The sequence below is a fragment of the Neolamprologus multifasciatus genome, chromosome 6, assembly GCF_963576455.1.
Source record: "Neolamprologus multifasciatus chromosome 6, fNeoMul1.2, whole genome shotgun sequence".
Taxonomy (NCBI): domain Eukaryota; kingdom Metazoa; phylum Chordata; class Actinopteri; order Cichliformes; family Cichlidae; genus Neolamprologus; species Neolamprologus multifasciatus.
The window spans coordinates 9,467,094-9,494,171 of record NC_140444.1 but is presented as its reverse complement, the minus strand read 5'-3'; the positions used below and the strand labels follow the sequence as shown (position 1 = coordinate 9,494,171).

Below are 27,078 nucleotides of genomic sequence, written 5' to 3'. Positions count from 1 at the left end.
GGGTGTGCAGAAACCAAACCCTGGTCCTTAACAGAAAACAAATGTCGCTTTAAAGCTGTAACAGAAAACTCCCTGCCCACTTCTCCACCTTGCCCCTCCCATCCAGGCCCGCCCCACACCAGCAGCACTATATCAACAGCCTGCCTCTCTCCATCAAACCCCAGAGTCCTGCCGCAGTCTACAGCTGTGTAACGGTTCTTTCTTTTTAGCGTCCTCTCTTGACCAGCAGACAGCCATCATGTCTATCATCAGACAAACCCGCACTTTCACATCAAGTGCTGCTCCCCAGAAGGCCCATAGTGTGTCTGGGTTCAGCCTCAGATCAACACCTCGCATCTCTGCTTCCAGTGCACGTTTTGTGTCCTCATCAGGCGGCATGGGGATGGGTGGCGGCATGGGGATGGGTGGCGGCCTGGGCATGGGTGGCGGTGGCTTTGACCTGTCAGGCGCCCTGGACCAGGGAACAGTGCACCTGAACGAGAAGGCCACCATGCAGAACCTGAATGATCGTCTGGCCTCCTACCTGGAGAAGGTCCGCTCTCTGGAGGCAGCCAATGCCAAGCTGGAGAAACAGATCAGAGAGTACTATGAGAAGAAGGGACCAGCAGCTGAGAAGGACTACAGCAAGTACTGGGACATCATCAACGGCCTGAGGGACAAGGTATGTGTGCACCAGCTTAACTGCTTAAATACCAGAAAATTCAAATATCTGTTGTGCTGTAAATGGTTAACAAGGAAGCGTTTTAAAAATCAAGTTACATGATAGGCATAATGACAGACTGCATAATCTATTGTGCTACTGAATACTTGGTGTTTTAGTGGACAGTTAACAAATATGTATTAATTGCAAAATCTCAAATTAAACAAGGAAAACTGAAACATTTTGAGTGACACTGTTTGTGATCATTTAGTTTAGCTGCAACACTTCAGACGGTGTTGCAGCACAGAGGAACTGCATGTTAACAGTTAACATAAGTATGCAAAGCTAGCAACAGATCAAAATCAAAACCAGCCTAAGCTAACAAATGTAAAGTGATGTAACCGATACTAACTCACAATGTTGTTCTTCTCTTAAGATCCATGCCGCCACAATGGAAAATGCCAACATCCTGCTCCAGATTGATAACTCCAAACTGGCTGCTGATGACTTCAAGACCAAGTAAGCAAGAACTGTTATAATTTTGTGGACTGACTGTCCTTGTAAGATTAAACACAATGGCTTAAAGTGGCTGTTGTCTCATATCAGTGTTCTCTACTTTTAAAAAATGATTAGATTCGAGCATGAGCTGATGATGCGCCAGTCAGTTGAGGCTGACATTGCCAACCTCCGTCGCCTGCTCGACCAGACCACCCTGACAAAGGCTGACCTGGAGATGCAGATCGAAGGCCTGCAAGATGAGCTGGCCTACCTGAAGAAAAATCATGCAGAGGTGATTTATAGATATCTTGAATTTACAAGCCATCAGTTATATACACACTGCTAGATGTAAAAAAAAAACAAAAAACATCTATTCTATAGAGCTGAATAAACTGAAACACTCAAACAGATCTAAATCCCTCTTTTTTCTCTGTTTGTTCAGGAGCTGGCAGCACTGCGTTCTCAGCTTACAGGCAATGTCAACGTAGAGGTAGATGCTGCACCTCAGCAAGACCTGAACAAAGTTCTGGAGGAGATCCGTGCACAGTATGAAGCAATTACCGATAAACATCGTCGCGATCAGGAAGCCTGGTTTAATGACAAGGTAAAAAGATTTTCACATAAACAAAGTCATTATATCCCACACGTTGCAAATGACTAGGTTTAGGCCTGCGGCAGTCTATCCTGTAATTAAAGACAATCTCTGAAGCCAAGATGAGTAACTACTATCATCTAACTTTGTCTTTATTTCCTGCTTCAGTCGGCAACCCTGACAAAAGAGATAACCATCCACACAGAGACAATCCAGACGTCCAAGACAGAGATCAGTGACCTACGGCGCACACTGCAGGGCTTGGAGATTGAGCTGCAGTCTCAGCTTAGTATGGTAAGAAAAACATGAAACCCCAAACCATCTATTCACATCTCACTGATATTGCCTTATATGATCAAAACCCCCACATTGCTGTCTTGTCTAAAAGAATTGAAGAAAGGGACGATGACAGAGGGTGTGGAGCAGAGGGAGGGCAGGAAAGGATAGGGTTTTTTTGCAAGAATGAAGAAGGAGAGAGAGCGAGTGAGTGAGATAAGAATGATTGGAGCAGTGAAGGACAGAGGGAGGGCCTCATGGTCAGGAAAACATTTCACAGACATCTGTCCAGATTCTGGGAGACATAAAAGAGTTTAAAGAAAGCTGAAGGAATGCTGAACTGGATGGCTCAGAAGCTGTACTCCCACAGATTATCTGTGCTCAGCTGGAGTTAGTCACTGAACACTCCCTGCAACAAACACACTCAGGGAGAAAAAGACACGTGCACTTAAATGCATTTGCCTTTTATACTTTCATAAAGGGAGATAAAACGGTATAGAAAAACATATATACCTAAGAACAAATATACCTAACACACTGAATTGTTTGCACGTACAGATAACATGATTTAGGCGTCACTACTTGTGTGCCCTAATTCTGCTTTTCCTCCCACTTTAACAGAAAGGGGCTTTGGAGAACACGTTAGCAGAGACAGAGGCTCGATACAGCGCCATGCTCGCCAGCTTCCAGAACCAAATCAACATGCTTGAAGCAGAGCTAGCCAACGTCCGTGCCAGCATTGAGCAACAGGGCCAGGACTACAAGATGCTGCTGGATATCAAGTCAAGGCTGGAGCAGGAAATTGCAACCTACAGGAGCCTGTTGGAATCAGAAGAGTCCAGATAGACACAGGTGAATGTGCTTTTGAGACTCCTTACGTGAAAATGCACTCATTTCTTGCACTGTACTTCTTTTCTCACTGTTAGACCAATTGGTACATGTAAGTAATGTCTCATTTAACAAATACCACGAAGACTTGATGGGTTCCTGTAATAAAAGCTAGAAGCACAGCATAATTTTTTTTTCTTCTTTTAACAGGGGGCTGAAGTACCACAGTCACAACCACCACTGTGTGCACTTCCAGCTAGGAGCTCCAGCTGGCAGGACAAGCTGTTCTTAGACACACGCACACTCACACACACGCATACTCCCACAAATAAAAGCTATTAAATGAGAGGAAACTGTACTGAAAAATGTTGAAAAAAAAATGTTTCACGATCCAAGTTTGCAAATCAGAAGACAAAATTCCCGATGTACTGTGTGTGTTTCTGTGTGTGATGTCTCTGAAAAATAAATCTGCCAGTGAATATAAGAGTTGTGTTGTTTTGTCACTTCACTGACCTTTCAGAACATACTCAGAGTACACATTTTTCCCCCTCCATAACATTGCTCTGTTTATGCAGTTGCTATGGCAACCGATAACTTCTGGGAGGTGGGATATGGGCTTGTGGAAATCTGTGTTACGTAACAGCACTGCTTTCAGGAAAGGGTGAACAATGGTTAACAGCTCAGTGTGGAAAGCACTGGGACTTAGAGGAGAAGCCGGGCAGAAATCTATGGCAAACTTGATGTTAGAAAAATTCAAAACATGACAAGAAACTCAAATAAAGCAAATGATCCCAAGTCTTACTCAGAGAAAGACACACCCAGATGGCTGACTAATCCTTGCCCCATGTGGGTTTTCAAAAGTTTTTATATGAAGTCTGTGTAACCACTGTCACCGGGAAACAAGAACACACACCGGCCAGGACAGAAACACAGAGTGGAAATACAAACAGCCTTTAACTGAACAAAGAGAGTCATTGTGCAAACACTGTGCTATCAGTACTGAACTCTGCCCCCTTTTAAGTCTGAGGGAAGCCAAATGACCAGTGTGGGCTGTCATGATGAAAAACTGTTAAGGGCGGGGTTGCTGCTAGCTTATTGTATGTTTCGTGTGAAAGAAAGAAAGAGAGACAAGATTTCTGCCTTTTTGTGTGTGCGTTAAGTCACAGCCTCTGAAATAAGAGCGAATTCTCAAGTGATGGTGTAATGCTTGTTGGCAAGAAGAGAAGTGGATTAAATTGCAACTTCTACCCCTCTCTAAGGAGATTCTCTCACCCATATTTGGACCCATTTTTGTTGCACATCAGAGTCTGTCCACACTGGTATAAAGATAAAAATTCACAGCAGAGGTCATAAAAACACGTTGAACCAACTCCAGACTATTTTACTCAGATTATTGCTAACCCGCTGGACCCATCTTTGGAAAACTCTGGAAAGCAACTGACTGACAATTTGTAATGAATGTTTTTTTTCAGTGATTAAAATGTGCTATGATGCTTTCCTTTTTTCATCAAGCAACTTTTATATTTGTAGTGCATAATCAAAAATCTGTGCCAGAGGGTCCAGCAGCAGTTCTGAGTCTCAGACTTAGACAATACAAAGTTTCCTAACATACACATGTTCTGATAATAATCCAAAGGGTCTAATCTCATACCATTACATTACAAATGTTACCTTAGGGCAGGTCAGCCTTTGCATCTATTACTGCTTAAAATGACAGTATACTGCTGATGTGCTTGAAAGCGTTTGTGAAGATTGAAATGCATTAAAAAGATTCATCTGGGTCTGAAATTTGAAGCCCCCACTTAAGTGCTTTGAACCTGCAGTCTTTCTATTGACTAGAAAAAAGGGGACTCCCCCGGTTGCAAAATAAAGTCACTGGAGTTTGTGAAATAATGACCCTATTGCTCATTTGATCTATAAACTCTGTAAAAACTTTCCTGAAGAATTCATGGTCTCTATTGATTCTTCACTGCTTATCCAGTTCAAGACTGATGGAGCCTATCCCAGCAGTCCCAGAGGTGGAGTAGAGCACCAGTCTATCAGGGCAGGTAGACAATCATTTGCACTTACAGCCAATTTAGAATCACAAATTAACCTAACAGACATGTTTTTGGACTGTGGGAGAAAGGTCAAGTATCCAGAACTAACCTATGCAGGCAGAGGGACAACATGCAGATCAATAAAGACAAGCCCCGATTGGCTGGTGGATTCCAACCCAGGATCCTTTTGCTGTGAGGCAACTGTTCTAACCATTGCACCACTGTGCTGTCTTAGGATCTCAGTCACTATCTAATGCAGCATGGTACACTTTTGTAAATTATGAAACTAGTAACAGTAAACCATGAGGCACTGTATGCTTTAGCGTGTGGCTATACAAGTTGCTTAATGTCATTTCAAGGCTACAAAATGTCATGGTGGCTAGACCTATCCTTTATACTGCTCAAAAATCAGGTCTCAATGGGGAAAAAAAACATGCTGGATGTGTATACGGACATGGATTGGGTAAGAGGATGATTCACATCATTTGATGTACATGAAAATTATCAGTCTACAAAGGGCTGAATTCAAAGACACCAAGAAAATCAAAGTGAAAAAATGAAGCAGCGGGCTAGTCCATTTTGCCAGAATTTCATTGTAGCAACAATTGTACACAGTAGTTTGTATGGCCCCCATGTGCTTATATGCATGCCTGACAATGTCGGTGCTCCTAATGAGACGACGGATGTTGACCTTGGAAATCTCCTGCTTGCATACTCTCGCCACATGAGGTTGTGCATTGTTGTGTCAATGGATCCAAGGATTTTATCCAGATCCCTAATGGCAGTCGGGGGGCTGTTGTCTAGCCCGTAGAGCTCTGATCTACTGACCCATCATCAAACCAGCTAAGTATGATGTAAGCAGCAGAGCATTCTCCACAGCTTCTCCTGACCTGTTAATGCATCATGTGCTCAGGGATGTACCTGCCAATTCTGGCAACAGACCAAACAATGGTCTCTGACTGCAGGTCATTTTGTATGGTTGTGGCAGTGCTTCTTAGTCTTGAAACTGTGTTGGGTGACGGAGGAAAACCTTTTGGAAATGGCATGTATGGATGTGCCATCCTAGAGGCTGTAGGCTGTAATGAAGACATCCACTGTTGGCTGAATTGCAAAAATTTAAATCACCCTCAGTCTATATAAGTTTCCTCCATAATCTGGGACAAGTGGGCCATGACATTGACCGAAATCTTTACAATCAATTACTTTATAACAGAGGACCAAACATTATATATTATTACTGCAATTTTATGAAAGATTTATAAACCACTGACTTTCCCACATAACTGGAAGAGGAAGTGTTTAAGCAATTTGGTTTAATTTGTAGAGGAGCCTCACCTTACAATGAATGTTACAATAAATAGCTGTCATGTCATGTGCAGCATGAACAGGTTAATAACTGCCTGCACGTGGCTGCATAAAGGAACCCCATAAAAAGCGCTGCCAAGTTGCAAACAGGGATTTCTGCATTTCTCGCTGTGGCTGCTTGCCATTCAAGGCTAGCCTGGGGCTTGTAGAGTAAAAGAAGAAGACACTTGGCATATAACAGAAATTCTGCTCAATCAAACTAATAATGAACTGATTGTTAAAGTCAGCATTGGCTGAATACTTTAGTGGTTTTGCTCTTTGTGTAAAAGAAACCTTTCCACATCCTACAGTGGTGGGATGTGCAGTGATACTATTGCAGTATCACTGCAATAGTATCACTAATCTCTGGCTGTCTTCACTACTTGTTTTAACAACTTATCTGTTATAATATTTAACTTAGACAGAAAAGGACATCCCAGCTTTTAGGTGGTGCTGAGTGCCAAGGCTAAGCTAGTTTCACCATCCGCGGAATCACAGACTGTATATAAAAGATGAACATTCAAGTTAATTCAAGGGAAAAGTGAAGACATCTGGAAGCATCTTAAACCCGTATGTTTTCTACTTGCTACAAGGGAAATATTACTTTGGTTTTAAAAAGAAGTCCATGCTGGTCCCTATTAGGATAAAAAAAATAAAAAATAGGATCATAAAGAAAAGTTGTTTACTGCAGGCCTACTTCATGAGTAACAAGTCAAAGTATGAGCATGAAGTGTCTCTTGGCTTCATAGTCAGATGTGCCCCATCCAGGCGGTAACTTACCCTTCATCATACATTAGCTAGAAGGTAGAACAGCGTTATCACGATTAGTGTGTTAATCCATACAAGAAACCTTCACACAATACCTTGCATGTAACATTTAACATAAACTGCAACGGTAACCTTTAGTTGTAGTCATAATTCTTTTTAATAACAGCTTATCTATTGGCACAGTTTTGAATTTCCACAGTCAACAGCAATTCATCACACTGGACAAAACACTTTGCTTTCTTCCTGACTAGCAGGCTAGCAGTTTCCAGTCTTTGTGCTTAGCTAAGTTAGCTGGCTGCTAGCAGGCCATTAGCACAGACATAGTACAGAAGCTTTACTGCACCCTTTCAAAACTACTTCTTGACCCAATTGATAACAAGATTACATTAAGAAAACAGAGTTTATTCAACACTTCACTAGGCCTGCTGTATATCAATGTAGAATTTAACTAAAGTACATTAACCTTTCCTATCAGAAAAATGTTTAGTTAAGTATTAAAGATGTCTGAAACAGCCTGATGTACTAATTGGCAGCACTGTTAATGGTTCAGGGTCAAAAAGTCCATTAAGGGGCTGGTGAAAGCCGGAACATTCTTCACTCGGATGGCGGACTCTATTCTGGAGCATTGGAACAGTTTGCCACACAAGCTGAGAGGAATGCCTAACCTCTTTGCTAAAGGTCTCAAACGCTTCATGGCATCAGACCTTACTGTGAAAGTTTTCAAACTGGGTTGGAGTTGCAGCAGGGCGCAGAAACAGTTGAGATATAGAGTGGAACAAGGCCAAACAAATTCAAGGGGCTTTCAAGCCCTGCCAAGCATGAGCTACATGTTATTTTTCAAGCCTCTGTAAGTGTTTTGATCATCCTGTGCAAGCAGAGTATTCGCTTCCAGCACATTCTCACCACTGAACACCTTTCAGGGACACATATCCTTCCGACTTAACTGAATGGTGGCTGTTTAACAGGTAGAGCTGGTTTGATAAGCCACAGCGTGAAGACCAGTATGCACCTATTTAGGCAAAGCTGTGCTTACAACCATGTTTACTACTATGAAAGAGGGAGCTTATGCCAAAGAATAGCTTTGATCCTGTAGCATTTTTCTCCAATGACTGTAAAACTGATTTTTCAAACCACATCCACTTTTAAAAGTTTCCCATAAGCTGGGTGGATGTGTAGAGGAACATATCCTAGCATGCAATAGGTGGAGAAACAAAAGACATGTCTTGTGTACTGAAAATAACACAATTAAAATACCATTTAACAAACACAAAACTCGGAATAACTACCGGATGAAAAAGACAAAAACCACTTGATCAAAACTACTCTGGGGCAGACTGAAGCATATTTTCCCCACAAAACTGGTACTGGCTGTAAACACATAGTCTGACTATGATTTTCCAGCTCCTGCAAGGCCCACAAATTAACTTCAACAAAAGAGCATTCACTGCACCAGCTATATAAAAAATTTATATACTGTATGTAATACTGCACAAGCAATGTTAGGAAGGGAGAAAACTCAGCAAGTTACCAAGTTAAATCCCCTATAAATAAAATCAAATACGTAAATACACATTACACCATGAGCGTATATCCGCAGAATAGTAAGCACACAGCTTATCATAGTAAGACAGGAGATTTGGGGCAAAGACTTATCATATAACTCGGCCTTCTATTACAAAGATTAATGTTACACTGCCACCAGTTGCTTGTTACCACCACACTTTGTAAGTAAGAAGTTGCTTCTTTACTGAGAGACTTACTCTCATGCACCTAACTTAAACTTTATAACAGTAATACAGTATAACTGAGCATGGCATAGTCACATCTACATTGTGTTGCTGAAGTGAATATCCATCAGTGTTCAGCAGACAAGCTCTAACTTGACTTACTTGAAGATGCTTTGTGTGTTGGTTTAGATTCATTGTGCTGCTATACAGAGCTCTATTGTTAAATAAAAGCCTCTAGCTCAAGTGAAGGGCTACCATGTGTTGGCATTACTAGCAGTGCACAGAGAACAAGTTACTGAAATAATGTGACCACAGTCCAGCGAACCTCTTCCACTCTGTTCTACAAGAGGAGGAGTGACTCATAGCAGAAAAACGCCTTTGGTTCACAAAGGGACTCGCGGTCCACACTATGGTGCAGTGTAGTTTGGGTCTTAAATCCCTTTTTTTTTTTAAAGTCGCTGTGAAATACTTCTGTCCAGCTAAAACTTTCCACTGTCTCAACACTGTCATCTAGAGGACAGCAGCAGCATAGTCTTTTAGAGAGCTGTGCTGTGCTAAATGTCAGATACTCTCGATGTTGGGAATTAGAATAGCAACCAGAGGCTACATGTCTCTACCAAGCAGTAAAATTCGAGTTTACTCGTGTGTAGGTAGGTAGTATCATGACTTCAAATGTAAAATATGGTAAATTCCTTCTATCCTATTCCCAATTTCAGGTTCTGGATAATGTTATGAAAGATGTTTTTGCAGAACAATGTGATGTCAAGCTGTGATACATGACCTTTTGGATATAATTAGTTTAGTCATCGTTTTGAAATATTGAATTATGGTTATTAAAAATTAGATTCAAGACACAGTGACCATGAGTTCAAGTGACTCGTGGTCATAGCAACTCATGAGAAAACTGATTGTGCCAAGTTTGAAGAAACTCCCAAAAGGGATTCAATAAGTATTGCTTCAATAAGAAGATGGAAGTGTACATTACTGGTTCTGAATTATAACCACCTCACGTGAGGATGTTCTTGGTTTGCAAAGTACCCACTGTCTATTTTGAAGGGGTGGCTCTGGGTGTGGTTCAGTTAGTCTCAGGAATAGTTTGCATGTAATCAGTAACCCCACCCAAGTGTGAAAAACCAACACTTTTTGAACAACTGCCTCCATGAAAACAATTCATAAATGTAACCTGTGTCCTAAAATTGTAAGGACTAAGTAACAAAAACACATCAAATCAGGAACTTCAGTTTAGTTCATGATTTTATGAACTTTGGGCCTGAATGCTTGGCCCAGGATCGAGAAGCACTATAGGAATGCAGACTAGTGGATTTGTGAAGAGGGAGTCTCGTGCTTCATCTATGTACAAGGCCAAAGTGCTTTGTGTGAGTCCGCTAACAAGAATGCATCCAGGGTACATGTTGCGAAGATTATTAAGTTCACTGTGTTTATTTTTAGGGCCACAGCAGAACTAGATCGAATGTTAGACAAATGTGAGAAATAAAAGTGGAACAAATGCAACAATTACATTTCACCAATTTGAGACATAAAAAAAAAATGTTGACATCTGTTTTACAGAACACACGTAAAAGGAAATTATTTATTATCACTTTAATTTTATAGGGGAACCACAAGTACTTTAAAAGAAGGTTATACAGCGCTGTACATCTGGGAGCAGTGTCAACTGACCTCATAGTCATACCCTTCTCCCTTTAAATACTATTCATTTAAATGTTCTATAATCTTATAATGATACAGTGATACAATAAAAGCTTGTTTAACTGGTCCTGCAGCTTTTCTGATATGTCGATGTTGATGATGGGACTGTTGTTTCCTTGTCATTTTTTCCAAAAAAGGAAAATAAAAGTTATGATCAAAAACCATACGACAGGCAGAAACTGCCAGGCTGTAATCCTGTATGACTCCCAATTCACTCACACAATAGAGAGAAAGAGAGACAGAAAAGGGAGAAGGAGAGAGAGAAAAAAAAAAGAGATACAATTTTCATGTTCTGAAGGCTGGTCCGTGATTGAAATGGGCATCAGTTCATAGTGAGGTACGGAGAAGCACATCCTGCAACCTCGACTTTTACTCTGCCCAACCACCGACCCGCATGAAGGCTCACTTCCATAGCTGTGTGCTCAGAGTCTGGCCAGAACCGGCGGGAGCCCACCCGCCCATAGCTGACGGAGGTTGACCAAAGGCCATCTGACCACCCGCACCATTCAGAGTCAGCCCTGACATCTGCTGGTTCACCTGGGGATGTTACAGAGGTTAGTGTGAATAACACTAGAGCAGGATCACCTACATCTGACTTATTACCACGCCTTGCCTGGATTAGAAATAATCACTGAAGATTAACTGGGACAACATTATACTACTACCCATCCACCCGCTAGTAGTTCATTACTGAAGTTCTGACTGTGTCCCAATTCCACCCTGCGTGCTAACTGTAATAAAACTCTAAATAATGTAATGTTTTATGCTAATAATAGATTAGTCTTTACAGCTGTGAGCAGCTCCTACAATTTCTGCGTACACTGCATTATGGGAAATAATTGTATACAGACAGCATGCAATTTTTATAGCATGTGTACAGATTGCTTTGAGTTTATCTTCAGTTTGAGTGTCCACACTTACAACTAAACTACTTACAGTATATATTAGGGATTTGGTGCATAGTTACAAATCTGCTGCATGCTTGTGCTGCCATCTAGTGAATACTGGATGCTCTATCTCTACAAACTGTACAGTAGAGGGCTTCACAATGGACTATTGTGCAATGCACCAACTCTTCTGGGTGTGGTCACATTTGAGAAAGAAAAAGTCTCCTGTCACTGTGACATACTTGAAACCAGTAGCACAAGTCTTAACATGAGGTCTCTTGTTAAATAACCTCACACAATGCTGCAGTACAGCTAAGCTATTTCCTTACCTGCCCCATGTTCCACTGAGCCTGCTGGCCAGGCTGGATGGCATACATGCCCTGAGCAGGCATCATCCCTGTAGGCATTGCACCACCCTGTGGTCCCATCATCCTGGGGGCCATGCCCATCATACCGGCGGCTTGCGCGTTCCCCATGAAGCCATTAGGCATCGTCATCCCAACCATCATTCCTGGACTGGGCCCCATCATGGGTGCACCGCTCTGAGCCATCATGGCACCCATGACAGTAGTGGGTGGCATGGCTGTACCCATACCAGGGAAGGCCTGGTAACCAGCTGCTGCCTGGACAGGAAACTGCATCTGAGAGGGGCCCATGAACATACCAGCTGAGAGGAGGCAAGAACATAAAAAAGACAAGTTAGTTTTTGAGGTATGGGTCTGTTTTGAAAACTTGCTTGTGTGTTTTAAGGAGTCTGTTAGTTAAGCAGGAAGATAAGTCAGCAAAGCTCTGTGAGACTGAGTTGCAAAATACAGGTATCTACTTGTTCCTTGTGGATCATGTGATGTCACCACATTTGCATTACTTTAACAAGCAAAGTACTAGTCAAGGGCAGCGGTTCCCAAAGTGTGGGCTGTGGCCCTCTGGTGTGTTGCTAAGGTACTGCAGGGAAAAGGAGGCAGTTTACAAAAAAAGAAACTGTTTATTTTCAATTCAGTGGATCAATGACCTGAAAATACTGCATTGCATTTAAATAACAAATAAGAATCCAGGGTTTCTGCATCTTCTAGCTCATCAATGGCAGGGAAAGAATTGCATCTATTAGGTGACAAAACTAAAGCTGTTAATGTAGACTAATGTAGTCAATCTGAACAAACAAATACACGAAAAATCTAAATTAATCCAATAAAAACTAAAAAGGACTCATAGGTCAAAAAGAGTTGTGGTTAAAGTTTTAAGCATGACTGTTTCTACGTAAAATTGATTTTTCTTCGTAACAGGGTTGAATTTACAATATGGCACTGGTGTTATTTCAGTTTGTGTGTAAATCCTTACCGGTGGGGGGCTGCTGGGACATGCTGTTAGTTCCATACAGAGACAAGATGGAGTCCTTGGACAGGGGCTTCTTGGCTGCGTCATCAGCTTTAGTGGTGCTACTGCTCTCACTAAACAGGTCGAGGTCTCCCTGTAATGACCCTGAGTTGGCTACTCCTCCTGACACTCCAGCTGCTGGAGCTTGTGTCGGAGTGCTTGCCGAGTTATTGGAGCTCACCTGGAGGCAGGAAAGAGATTGAGATGTTTAGAAGATTTAAGGTCCGATGACAAAAAAAGCACCCATTTTTGTGACAAATCTATGGCTCACACGGTTTTATTGTGTGCTGTACAAACGCAACTAAATAAAATTTACAAATTAGCAGACAACTATCATTACCAAACAGCAGTAGATCTATCAATAACAGTACTGTTTGGGCGGTCTTGTTGGGGGGCCTCTTTTAGCTATGTATAAATGTAGATCATAAATACAAAATGGGCCTATCCTGCATGATTACTCTGAATAATTCAGCTGTGATCTATTAGTGAGATGTTAGTAGCCGACACCCCCTGAAGGGTTTGTCTCTATAATATAGGAAACAAAAGATAATTATTGAGTAAATTGACTAAGTATTAATATATTTAAATTTTATACCTAACTGATAAATTCTTTGATTAACCAAAATTAATGAATGCGGTGATAATAAAAGTAAACACTGCATTAAGCCCCATTTCAATGTTAAGTCAAGAGTGCCTGATTTACTGCATTCATATTCTGAAGTGTGTTTCTGCCTCTCTTTCATTTAAACTCACCGTCTCTCAGTACTGGTGATGCTGTCATGTGGGCTATTGACGCTGATGGTTATCATTTGCCTTTTTATTTTTTACTGCACATTTAATTTCAGTTTTACAACCAGGCAACAGTGACTGTTAAGCCCCGCTGAGCAATAATCGGAATTTGGATTTAAATCTGAACTGGGAAATGCTTTCTCAATTTTACCTGAGAAAACTGAGCTGTGGATGTGGATGAGGGCAGGGGATTGGAGACCATGGGGCCGAATATATCCAGGTCATTGTTCTGGCTTGTGCTCGTGCTACCGTTGTTAGCTGATGCAGCTGCTGGTGCGTCTGTGACAGAAAAAAGGAAAAATTAGTTTTACAGGTGGAACTTTAAAAATACATCAGGAAATAATAGTTCCCACTACCCACTGACCATTTCCTGATTGTGGTCTGCATTAATTAAAAGATCTTTATTTAAAGTTCAGGAATATAATCCTTATAGAACAGGCTAATTGACATAGAAAGGGTGTTAAAAGTGAACAGAACTGCTTTCATAAAATTGTGTTTTCTTTTCTTTTTTAAATATTGAACTGTAAAAACCTCCCACAGCTACAAAGCTGCCCACGCAGGGAGAACAACAGCTAACGCAATAAAAAATTAATCAGCTTAGCCCATTTAGCTCACTAGCCACAGAAGAAAAATAACAGTAAACATGATATCCAAATAATGCAAGCAACCCTTAAGCCAGTCAAAAACACAACAGCATCTTCTTTTAACTGTAAATAAAGGAAGCCTCTTTAATAAAATGAATTATTCCTATGAACCAAAAACCGATCATAGCTATAATGCTGAAAAAAAAAATAAAGTACAGAAATTTAAAAGCAAGAACTAATGTGAAGATTTCACAATTTGATGACAAAGGCGCACACTGTTCAAACAAAACAACTGAACATTAAGACAGAAAAATCTACATAACTTCCATTTCCATTCACATCTGAGTTCCTCTTGGCTCAGAACGAGCTTTTGGGGAGTGACTATTTATGCAAACAGAGCTTGTCCTCATACTGTAAAGGAAACATGTATGTGTTTATGCATTCTCCTTTATTTCTGACCATTTGAGAAATCAAAGATGTCAAAAGCGCATTAATAAATGAAAAAAAATTCTACACAAGAAAAAAAAAGTGCTTTAGTTAATAGCGCTTTGGAAGAAGATGCTAAAATCTATCCATGCCAGAAAACCTTGCATGTACTAAAGACCGACTTTAAGTGATCTAGCAATCAAGCGAAAAGAAAACCTATACTTGGTGCAAGGATGGCAGAGATATGTTGTGCAATCCAGTGTTGCCCCTTCTCCTAACAGCATTTACTTCACTTTATTGTCATTGATATTTATATTTAAAGTGCAATACTGTAATTTTCTGCTGCTCATTCCTGTGCAATATCCCATCTGCCCTCCCGTCATATTTCTTTTCAAGATTTTCTTATTTAATCACTAGTGTACATATATTTATATTTATAGATACATATATATTTAGTCATCTTTTCTCTTTTACCATGTCTCTCTAATATTTAGCTCCTTACTATTTTTATATTTTATTTTATTATATTTTCTGTACTGTATCATGCTGCTGAGTGACTGCTGCTCGTCAAACACATTTCATTGCAATGCTGACCCTGTGCTAACTTGCATATGACAAATAAAACTTGAAACTTGAAACTAATGTTACCATTTCCTGCTACACTTACTTAATACTGATCCAACAAAATTCATACTCTAGATAAACATCAAGATTTAAAGTAGAAACAAGAAGTTACATGTCTGCTGCAGCAGCCGAAGCACTTCCTCTTTTCAACTCAAAAAACCTTTCAGTGGTTTTTTAAATTGAAAGCAACAGAAATAACATCACAGCCACACGTAACAGCAGCGTGTTGAAAAGACGTCAGCGCAATGTTGATACAGACAGCGGAGAAGACCAAGTGGTGTTGCTATCTATCATTTACAAGTGAGATGGTTTAGTTGCTGTGTTACAGATATGCTGATAGGTGACGCAACCAAACCCTTTAAATATGGTACTTTCTCTCTCCTCCATTGTTTGGTAAACACATGCAGAGCCACATGATTGAAGATGGTACAGCTAAGGGTGGAGACAATCTTTAACGCTGAACCAAAACGTAAACAATCTCAGGTAACACCACAGCATCAAGATGCAGAGCTGAGCAAAGTGTAGAGGTAACCACCATCACATAAACAGTGATTTTACAGTGTAAATTACAGTGTATTTTGATTGCTAGATGTCATGTACTACATGCAGATATCACCTTGGAAACTTATCTATACTTAAAAATAAAAACAAATAAACTCAGACATATTAATTATCCTAATTCTGCACACAATATATTAGTCAGAACTTTTCCACAGCACATTCTACTCTCACTAAATCCCCCAATAAGGATGACCTCTGGCAGTGGTGCTAAACTTGAATCATTTTCACACTCACCAAGGCCTAGTAGGTTCACAGAGGGTTCTGCAGTCTTAGCAGGGCTGATTTTGGGAACTGGCTTGGACTCTTCACTCTTTAAAAAAATGAAATGGTTGTAAAATTCAAAAGCAGAACAAACTTAGTGTGGATAGGAAAACAATGCTAAAGGGCATATTGAGACAGCTTTATTATTACTGGAATACATGCGAGACTTACCTTGGTGTAAGATGACACCTTACTTCCTCTGTCGGGCTCCCTTTCTTTCTTACTATCTTTTGGCTGATAAAAAAAAAGAATAAAAGAAAGAAGAATGAGTGAGTACAAAACATTATGAAGATCTAAATCAGAATCAGAATACTTTATTATTAACTAAGGAAATTATGTGGGTTACATTTGCTCCAAGAACAGACTAAACTTAGAAAATAGTACAATAAATGAATAATTTCATGAAATGTTTCGTCGATACATACACTGGTGCCATTGGTCACATTCTTGCTGTAGTATTTCTTCTTCTCATATTTATCCCTGATGAAGAATTCCACTGCTCTGAGGTCAAGGTTAAGAAAAAAATGTAACTCCAAGAAAAGGGAAAAAATGGTTAAACATATGCTGCATGGCACTTTTTTGTTACATTTGTGGATTTGCTCTAAGCGAAGGATACTGGTCTGTTTGAGGTCTTCTAAAGCTATCTGGAAGGTTGGCCTCATAAAGCCGCCTGGCCTTGGTATTACCCATGTCCTGTATACTCTAAAGAGAAGACAAAGATGTAAACGAAATGGATAATGTTAGGATACAGTGTTTCATTGGGGCAATCAATTGACTAAACACATGATAGGTTCGCTCATAACAAATATGGCACAAGGGATAAAAATGGGTGTACAATACCTTATGTGGCACTTTTCAGATATGAGAAAATAGCCCCCAGGTGATAAGCCAACTTATGTAGTTTGACTGAATAGTTTATATTGTTACGGTTAAAAATACTGCAATCAGTTTTGGTTTTAGTCATTGACTGATGTTTGACACCAATATTTCTTCAATATTCCTGGCAATTAAGTATTTAACAACACAAGCCTGGGTATTTTGAAGCTGTCATTAAAATGTCAACTAGTTGTTAGTATGACAGCAAGTTCACTTGTACAGTAATTTGCAGTTTAAAACGTGGTTATTAAGGTAAATTCTAAATGACATAAATGAAGGGTATTGATAGTCGTGATGACAGTGCATAATGAAAATTAAAGCTTGACTCACATTACGGACAACAAATGATGTCTTTAGCCACTGAACAGAATTTCCTGTTTTTGTGTCTGGCCAAGTTTACTGAAGTGCAAATGACAAATCAGCAATATTGTAACAGCTCTAAACCATCGAGGAAGGTTACATTTAGTGGAGAACACATATGCCCAATCCAAAAAACATTTCACAGTTTCTAACCATATTTATGCTTACTGTACATATAAAAGGATTAGAGAGCCAATAACGGAATACTTGGCAAAGACATTTAAATGTCACATTTAAAAAAGGAGAAATGCATTCAGTTCTTGTATTCATTTACATTTTCTTCTTTATTTTCAGTGTAGAGACGTTATGGTACACCTTTAAGCTGTTTTGCATTTTTTGTATTCATGTTGTGCCAGTAAGCAAATCAGTCCAAAGAGGGACTTAGACCCAGAGTCCCTTGACCTCTCAGCCCCCAGGGCTACTGCCCGGTAGGTCAGTTCAGTAATGCACACAGGAAAAGTGCAAAAACAAGAAATCAGTACCTGGATTTGTTCTGTTGTCCATTGGTCCAGGTTGACTGATTTCACTCTGGATATGTGCACTCCCAGGTTCCTGTGGATGCCAGCACATCGGATGCAGATAAATACCCCCAGATTCCAGGATGCCCATCTTGGACCTGTTAATGACAGTTCAACCCAGTTTGGGAGGTGAAGATACAAAAACGCCGGAAGAAACACTCAAACATGCTAGTCTTTGTTGTGACTTGAAACGTAGGATGCAAGTTCTACATTCTTTGTCAATGATCTAATTAAAAAAAAGTTGGCTGAAGTTTCTTAGAAAGACCTGACACAGTTTGTTTACTGCTTGCAAATTCCGGTAACTAAGCATACGGCGACGAGGGAGAAGCCCTGTGGGGAGCTTATGTAGCTTTAGAGAAGTTAGCATGCTGGTTAACCACTTAGTTTAGCTTAAAGGGAAGAATGTCAGGTGACTAGCTTGGGCCAGTTAGCTAAGCTAAGCTAAGAAGCGCGGATGTTATACTGTTAGTTACCGTTACTGTTTGATTCTGAGTGAAATTGCTAACTTTGTACAGTTAAACAATAAAATCGCCGACAAAACGAACACCGCACCTTTCGCCTCGCAGTCGGCGCAGTACTTGTTGTCTTCCTCTCTCAGCATTTTGGACAGGATGGCCTGGTGCTGTTCGTTGAGTTTTTGGGCCTTCTCTCTCTCCGAGCGTGTCGCCATGGTGTCGGCTTTGATCGGGCAATCTTAATTAAAAGAATTCTAATTTATTCAGTGGTCAATCGAGAAAAGTTTCCGATAAAATAGCATAATCAGAGGTATGATCGCCTCCGACTGGGATATGAAAACACCCGGAACCGGAATCGCTTCTCCGCCCACAGGTATTCTATAGCTGACGCGGCGGCCTCACCGGATTGGATGGGAGGCGTGACGTTGAATGACGCAAAACGTTTCTGACGAAATAATTTTAACATTTCCGCCAAGAAACTGGAAGCTTAGCCTTAAAAGCAAAGCCCTAAACAAATCTCTGCAATTACAAAAAATAAAAAATAAAAAATAAACACAAAAAACCGTCTAAGTATTTTAAGTACTTGGTAGCTGAAACCATCGATCATTGCATATATTGTGTGGAATATCTTCACGATTTCACTTTGTCAATTCGTATTTTATTTTCTTTACATTGTTTGTAAGTACAAACATAGTTTTAAACATTTTCACGAAGAAATGATTACCTCACTAAAACATTTACATTATGCTAGTTGTTTTTGTACAACAGTATGAAGATACCCAGAGATAATTTCTTCAGAAATATAATTACATAGCAACACCACATCTAAAGTTTCCAAATTTATTAAACATGGACAAGAAAATGTATAAACACAAACAAAATACACACACCCCATTACTGAACATCTTTTCCTAATTTTCAAACATAATAGAAAACTGTTAAATGAAACCAAAATTAAGATTAATTTAAATTTATGCTGATAAATATAAATTCTCATGAAAAACAGACATACACATGGGATTTCTAGAAACACATACTTTGGATAAAACACTCATACATTTGAATAACATTTGAATATGTAAAAATAGAACTAGAAAAATAGGTACGCTTACAAGACATTTTAACTAAACAGTATTTAAGAAGTCTAAATAGACAACCATAAAAAAGTATGTACATAGAAATGTTACACATGCATATAGTAAATTCAGGAACGCCCTAGCATCACTGTTTCTCCACCATAGACTTCCCACTAGCTTACAAAAACATGCATAATGATTTCCCTGCACAAGCAGACTCAGTTTCAGCACAGTGCTTTAGATTTTTAATGCACCAGTGCTTCAGAAAAAGGTTTCCAAGCGGATCTTAAAGTTATTCTCATGGTGTCTCACTGCAATTCCATAACGGAGCAGCATTTCTACATACGGTGGCCAGAATGTGTCATCTATCGCCACATAGGGGTCGTGCGGTGTGTTCAGAGTCTTGTTCATGAGAATCTGCAGGTTTATAAAAAGGGAGATGAAAACCAGGCTGAAGCATATTTGCAGTAAAGGTACAAGTTTAAACAGTTTTATAAGTTTGGAGTTTTATTTTGCCTTTACTTCCTTTACTTATTGAAGGAATAGGTAATGGCCACTAACAAAAATATAGGATATTTACATGATTATCAAGAACAGAAACATTCAATCACAGAACAAGTTAAAAAGAAAAAAAAAGAAAATCATAAAAGCTGCCCTCAGGTCTAAAGCTTAAGTTGATATCATGCCTTTTGGTACACAACAGCTTTTGCTGCCATGGGTGATCATTACTGTGAATCGATTAATCACTACACTCTCGCTTTTATAGCACTTACGTCAGCCTTTTTGTCCTTACTTTGATAAACAAAAGCAACATGACACACCCACACAGTCCACATGCGTCAGACCTGCTGCTTTCTTTGCACTTGTGTGGTTAAAATAGGGCCTTAAACAGCATCTCTATAGAAAATGTAACATTAAAAATGGGTTTTTATAATTTCCAGTTCCACCACAGCCAACAAACGTAGGGCTAATTTACATGTGACTTGTTGACATAAGAAATATGCAGCTGTTAATAATTAAACACATATTTATTCTGCTATAATAGATCAAATATCTGTTTTGTTAAATGCCTCTCCTATGTGCATACCTCAAAAGCATCCACCTGAACAGAGTTAACAACACTGATGCTATCATCAAGCATTGTCCCAAGAAAAGTAGCCATTAAGAAATGACTCATAGCTAAAGAACCACATCTCCTAGGATATGTTTTCCATAAAAGTTGGTGGAGTGCCAGCTCTTTCCTCGAGGTTGATAACTGGGGGGGTTTATCGGAGATAATTAAATTATCTTCAGCAAAATCTATCATTTATCTCAATATCCAGGATACTTTTCAGTCACATACAAAAGTGTCGGTGGTTGATGTGAAAAAAAGAAACACTATGTGTGAAGCTATCTTCAAAACAGAAGTATTTCAAATATTGGGATGAAAATTTAGTTTTTTTTCCCCTGCCTAATGTTTTACTACTCCATTCCCTAATGTAATTCACCCCACCTTGAACTCATCTTTCACTCCTACCGCACACCCCACCAAAGTCTGGCTGTTATCGTACATGTCTGGCACCAGCCTCACATGACTTCCTCATGCTGTACCACACTTCCTCTCTTGGCACCCTATCATACCCTGTTTGTAGATATACAAACACACAGTACAACTCCTTTCGACCTTCGATATTTCTCCATTAATACTATAAAAGCAAACATTGACTCTGTAGTGCTATTTCTGGTCAAGGAGCCATGCTGCTGCTCACCAATCATCTCCTCTCTTCTCAACCTAGTTTCGAAAACACTTTCCCATATCTTCAAGGTATGCCTCATCAACTTTATCCCTCTATAATTGCTACAGAGATGCACATCACCCTTGTACTTGAAAATCTGTACTCCATTCCTCAGGGATCCTCTTACTCTTCAGGATTGTGTTTTCTCATTTTCTTCATTCATGAGCTCCTTCAGGCGCTCACTACACTCTCTTCACTTGCTAGCACATTTCCATTTCTGTGATAACATCTTACATATCACATCACATGCTTCACACAAGTCATTTTCACCTTTCTTAGTGTCCAACCTCACATATAACTCAAGCCTTGTACTTTGCCACTTCTCTCATTGCTAACCTCCCAGCACTCATCCATTTTCTTCATCTCCCTGACTAACCCACTTTTTCTTTGCTAACCTCTGCATTTGAACAGATTTTTTTTTACTTCCTCCTTCCAAAACCAAGTGTCCTTGTCTTTTTTCTTCTGTCCAGAGGATACCCTTTGGGCAGTTTCCCCCAGAACATTAGCTCTACTTTGCCAGCCATCTGGCAACACTTCCGTACCACTGACAGCCTGCCTCAACCCCTTCCTGCACTCTCCACAACATTCTTCCTTCTTCAACTTCAACTTCCCTTCACCCGCTTCCTCTTCTTCATGCCCAAAGTCATCATACAGACTACCATCCAATGCTGCCAAGCTACATTCTCCCGTGACACCAACACAGGGGGCCTCTATGCAGTCCATCTTTCCTTTCACATTTCTCTCCTCAATATCAAACCTCATCACCTGTTTCATTCACCTACATGTCCAAAGCCAAAGACTGAGATTTTTTTCAATTACATAAAAAAACTCGAGTTAAACAGTTCGGTTTTTTTTGTATGAGAAAACTCACCTCCAGAATTTCATTGAGTGAAATCAAGTTTTCATGAATCTCATGAGGAACGTTCTGAAAATTAAGATAAAAGACTGTAAGGTGCAATGAATTCATAATAAGGCACTTTTCACATGCAAAGCCATAATCTACACCTTCTTCTTCTTGTTTATACTGGAATCCTCCTGAGGGAGAGGAACGTGCTTCTCCAGGATGTACCCCAAGCTCTCCATCAGCCTTTCCTGGTAGACCTTCATTTTCTGTATCTTTTCCTTGATGTCCTGCAGTATCCTGTAGAATGCATGCACATGCATCAACATTTTACTCTTCTTCTAAGTTTATAAGATTTACTTTTCTACTTTTAAGATTAGGCTTAAAACTTTCCTTTTTGCTAAAGCATATAGTTAGGGCTGGATCAGGTGATCCTGAATCCTCTCTTAGTTATGCTGCAATAGACGTAGGATGCTGGGAGATTCCCATGATGCATTGAGTATTTCCTTTTCAGTCACCTTTCTCACTCACTATGTGTTAATAGACCTCTCTGCAATGAATCATACTTGTTATTAATCTCTGTCTCTCTTCCACAGCATGTCTTTTTTTTCCTGTTTTCCTTCACTCACCCCAACCAGCTGCAGCAGATGGCCCCGCCCCTCCCTGAGCCTGGTTCTGCCGGATTTTTCTTCCTGTTAAAAGGGAGTTTTTCCTTCCCACTGTCGCCAAAGTGCTTGCTCATAGGGGGTCATACGATTGTTGGGTTTTTCTCTGTATGTATTAGTGTAGGGTCTACCTTACAATACAAAGCACTTTGAGGCGACTGCTGTTGTGATTTGGCGCTGTATAAATAAAATTGAATTCAACTGAATTAACTTATATTACCCTTGAAGCATTTCTGTTTTCTGCTCTATTCTGTGTAAATAAACACCTGACCCCTTTTGGTTTAGTGTGACGCTGCAATCCTACTCACGTATGTTCTGACAACTTCTCCTTTTCAATTTGAAGTCGTTTACTGTGACCACTGGCGGCAGCCAGCACCTGTTTCTTCTCCTCCAGCCATTTTAGCTCACTAAAACACACAAGCATCACATTTTCACAACTATACACAAAGTATAGCAAAGGGAAAGTCTCTGGATGGTCTCCTTCATTCAATCCTGAAAAGCATCCATAAAACCAGAAGAAGGACAGTAAGTAATGTAATATGTACAGTGTAACAAAAGGGTTACATACAGTTCCTTAGTCTCTTTCAGTTTGTCTCTTTTGGCTTCATAACAGGAAGCAACCATCTCAAGTTCCGAGCACAGCTTGTGCATCTATGGAAAAAGTAAAGATTACATAAAGTGAGTGATGCATGTAAATGAGCAAAGGCAATAGTTCACTGTTTAACTTAACCACACCTCTTCTTTTCCTGCTTCGAGCAAAATCTCTGGATTTTCTGCCAGCACTGCATGAAAAATAAAAAAGGTCAATTGTATTAAAAGATAAAGTACACAACATTTATGATTTATTTCTTTATTTTCTTTTTAGAAACCTGAAATCACCAGTTGACCAGAACTGATAACTTACATTGTGGTTCCATTGTCGACCACTGCTTCAGCTCAGCTTCTGTTGCAATCAGTCTTTTTACTGACTATAGGAGGAAAAAAAGTCACGAGGAATACAAATTACAATGATGAGCCACAGTGAAGCTGTCTGACATCAAATAAAACAAACACAAAACTCACTTTATCAGCAGCTACTCTTGGTTGCTCCCTGATTTACAAGGAGTCGGCACAGCAGGAAGCTCTACAAATATTTAATCTGGCAGGTTTTTACACTGGATGCCCATCCTGACGCAACTCCAAAGAGATGTGCATCTCCTCCTGGGATCAAGCATGGGATTTTTTTGCTTGTTAAGCAAATGTGTAAACCACTACACTATGGAGCCAAGGGTGCATTTGACCAGGCATGAAATGCTATGTTATTGCCAGCTGGAGTCTCTAACCTCACCATTTAAAGCACACTCAGCTGTTCCTTTTAGTGTTGCCACTGCTGATGCTCACAATGTTTACATTTTTTACTGCTTGAATAGCACTAATGAGCTGTTTATGACTATACAAACTACTAAAACTAATTGCTCTTTTTGTAACGTATCTCGCCTCTGTAAACACCTTTCACATAGAACATATTTATGATTACTGCTTCACTGGAAACCAAAGGTGCCATCTTGGCCTCCTCATTAAGTCATTTTATGCAAAATTCATATGTCCTGTACCCATGATACATGTAAAAGATGTTAATATTAATGATGCAAAGATTGTGAAATGCTGGGCTGGTAGCTGCTTGAAATTTGCAGTATGGTTGATGATTAATCCAATGTTTTGTTGGCATTTTCTATTATTTAGTTTTTGTTGTTCATTTTCTCGTTTGTGTTGGGAAAATAAAGAAACCTCTTTGAATGATCAAGTACAAAGACAAATTTGATGCTGTAATGTAATGGCTGCAATTGATTAAGATATTTTATTTGCTGATAGGCCAAAGGAACCCATTGACGCAACCATCATCCAATTAATCAGCACACACGTAAAGAAATGTCAGAGGTGTAACAATTTTGAAAGTCAGACCAAAACCGCAACAAAAGAGAGTTTGCAATACTTTATCACAGTTCCAATTTACAATACAAACTACGAGACAAAAGCTCCTAATTGTTCCTAATACGTGGGTATCAGGCTATTAGAAGAATCAGAAGCTACTGGAGTCTAAATAAAGTAGGCAAGAGTATTACTATGGAGATTAGCATGGTTTATCTGGTGAAAATTGTAATGTTTATGCATTATTCAGGTAACAAACTGGAATTACTCACATATTGGGTCTGTGGTGGAGTATATACTTTTTTTTTTCTTACAGTTATTTTTTTACATTAAAAAAACTGACAAATGAAAACCATGTTAAAAAAAGATATGAATTTTCTCAGATATATAAAATTATGGATTTCCACATTTTTTCTGTAACATTAACCTCCTAGGACCTGGCGTCCACATATGTGGACATCACATTTTGGGTTGTCTAGACCACAATTCTTAAATTTGCTCTACAAGGGCCTGATATCCACTTACGAGGACATTATATTGCCACCGTTCTATTGAAATTTAATTTGAACGTCCTCATATGTGGATATCAGGTCCTTGTACAGAAAATCAGGTAAAAAGATAATTCTTTGTTTTTACATTCATCAGGTCCCAATCAGCCCAAATAGCAAAGAGAAAGAGGTTGGGTCTTAGGAGGTTAAAGCAGCGAAAGCAATGAACAAGTGAACATTTGGAAACAATCATCTCACCTGTTCTTGAGGATTCTCACAAAAATCTGGCTCACACAGTATGATCTCATTCTGAAGCTGTAAGACAGAAACACAGTTTATCATTTTACCCATTTAGTGAAGTTTAATATGGTCTTATATAACAAAGTATGTGACAAGGGACTAGAGATAAATTATCTACACATTTTAAAAACATATTTACATATGTGATGTGGTCAGATTTTGGTTGGTTCTAGTTTACTAGCCTAGTCAACTATTTTGATTCTCAAAAGAAATGTGGTTCAAGAAAAGTTGCAGATCTCTGAATGCATCGATACTGAAACCTAATGATGATTACCTGAAAGAACCAAATCTAAGATAAAAAAACATAACAGGTAAGAGTGTTAACAGCTAAACAACAGAGTATAGGCATATCAAATAAGACTATGGAAAAAAACATTTAGTTTCTATTCATAGTATTTTTCTAATTATACAAGAAAGTGGAAAACTGTACTGAATTATAATGTAGTAACTCTGAACAAATTTTGCCAAAACCTTAACGTGCATATCTTGATGTATGCTCAGTCAACCAGTTAAGAAAATGTAGTTTTCAGCAGAAGAACTGTTTCATCACTAATCTAAGTGACTTCTTCAAGAACAGAATCAACTTTTTGAATCTTATGTAGAAACATTTGTGTGAAAATAAAAGTGGCAAAAAATCATATCAACTTCAGTAATATATTTCTCACGTTGTACCACCTCCTGGTCACCCCACTTGTTGCAGTGGCTCCATACTATCCCAATCCCCCCAAAACAATATGTATGGTAAGACAAAAAGTTTTTGGATACACTGGATTCACATGTACCTTTTCCAGCTGCGCAAACTGCTCCTCACAAATGTCCAGCAGCTCAGACTCGGCGGCTTCTGACAGCTGCGCTGCGGCCCGGCCGTCTGCCTGAACACGTAAACAACAAAGACGCAGATTTGTGTACGTTTTAATCTAAAGAAAAACTGGAGCGGTGCAAGTAGGTACAATTTCTTCTAGAGCTTGTTAGCTACAGGCTAAGGTGAAAAGTTGAATGTACGTAAACGCACGTTAGCAAGGCATGTAAACATTATATAATATCGTGTGTTATATTAAGCACGTGTAAATGACGAGAGTTTATTTAGACGACGATCAGTCTTACCATGTTTAACAACAGTTCCCTACTTCACGGACCACAACACTAGACGCTACTCGCTTTTCAAAATACCGCCAACTTTGATGACGTATCATCCGCGACAGAGAGGATGTTGGTGAGCGCCATTGTTGCGCTAAAATGCGCAAGCTTGTTAAAACGTTTGTAAACGAGTTTTTGCATAGTTTTAGATCCCACCAGGTATCCGTTTTCCCACATAAAAGCAAGGGTAAGTACTGAAACATCTTTACAGAGCCATGAACACCGAGGGGCTGTTTTTCCCTCTTTAATAGAAAGAAATACATAAAAAGTCTAAACCCTACTGACTATCAACCAAAGCAAAAATAAATTATATGGTCAAATTAGTTAAAAAACAAAGTATTGAATAATGACGAATTCAAATAAATAAAAAAATGGATAATTATTGATTAAACGTGTCCCAAAGGAGGGCCACATATTTTAGAGGGAAAAAAATTAGATAGACGCTTATTTATTGCTTACTTATTTTATTAACTCCTTCTCAGTGACAACATCAAATTGCCACTGGGACGCTGACACGATTATGTAGGATCAACTCAGAAAAAACTGATTAGACCGTTCGATACAATGGGCTGTTAAAGTGCTGATTGTCTCAGAACTCTTGATTCAGGAGTTGATGTTTAGCATTTGTTCATAATGAGTATATAGAGATTGCTAAGATGGGCAATGGCAGTACCTGATGTTGAATATGGTTCATAAAACTGCACGGTAACAGGCCTGACATGTGAAATTTTACTTGTCAACAATAAGGTTGTCA

General features: G+C 39.4%; 3 protein-coding genes across 3 annotated transcripts; 1 reads left to right on the top strand and 2 right to left on the bottom strand.

Annotated features, from left to right (window-relative positions):
• The first annotated feature begins 238 nt into the window (after positions 1–238).
• On the top strand, positions 239–3,318 carry LOC146516376 (keratin, type I cytoskeletal 19-like). Its single transcript, XM_085161436.1, has 7 exons — positions 239–661; positions 1,077–1,159; positions 1,274–1,430; positions 1,581–1,742; positions 1,899–2,024; positions 2,628–2,858; positions 3,045–3,318. The coding sequence occupies exons 1-6, from the start codon at positions 239–241 to the stop codon at positions 2,850–2,852; spliced, it is 1,176 nt and encodes a 391-aa protein (XP_085017562.1). The 3' UTR covers positions 2,853–2,858; positions 3,045–3,318.
• Positions 3,319–10,299: 6,981 nt separating this feature from the next.
• On the bottom strand, positions 10,300–18,519 carry LOC146516375 (stromal membrane-associated protein 1-like). The gene is made up of 10 exons (XM_085161431.1): positions 18,232–18,519; positions 17,644–17,777; positions 16,542–16,627; positions 16,351–16,426; positions 16,097–16,159; positions 15,899–15,974; positions 13,621–13,748; positions 12,645–12,861; positions 11,639–11,976; positions 10,300–10,959 (listed from the first exon to the last, which is right to left on the bottom strand). The coding sequence occupies exons 1-10, from the start codon at positions 18,347–18,349 to the stop codon at positions 10,825–10,827; spliced, it is 1,371 nt and encodes a 456-aa protein (XP_085017557.1). The 5' UTR covers positions 18,350–18,519; the 3' UTR covers positions 10,300–10,824.
• A 253-nt stretch (positions 18,520–18,772) lies between these two features.
• On the bottom strand, positions 18,773–26,420 carry cenpk (centromere protein K). Its single transcript, XM_085161440.1, has 10 exons — positions 26,292–26,420; positions 25,970–26,059; positions 25,146–25,202; positions 23,396–23,459; positions 23,227–23,273; positions 23,060–23,142; positions 22,800–22,898; positions 21,991–22,126; positions 21,857–21,910; positions 18,773–19,627 (listed from the first exon to the last, which is right to left on the bottom strand). The coding sequence occupies exons 1-10, from the start codon at positions 26,292–26,294 to the stop codon at positions 19,472–19,474; spliced, it is 789 nt and encodes a 262-aa protein (XP_085017566.1). The 5' UTR covers positions 26,295–26,420; the 3' UTR covers positions 18,773–19,471.
• Between the last annotated feature and the right edge of the window lie 658 nt (positions 26,421–27,078).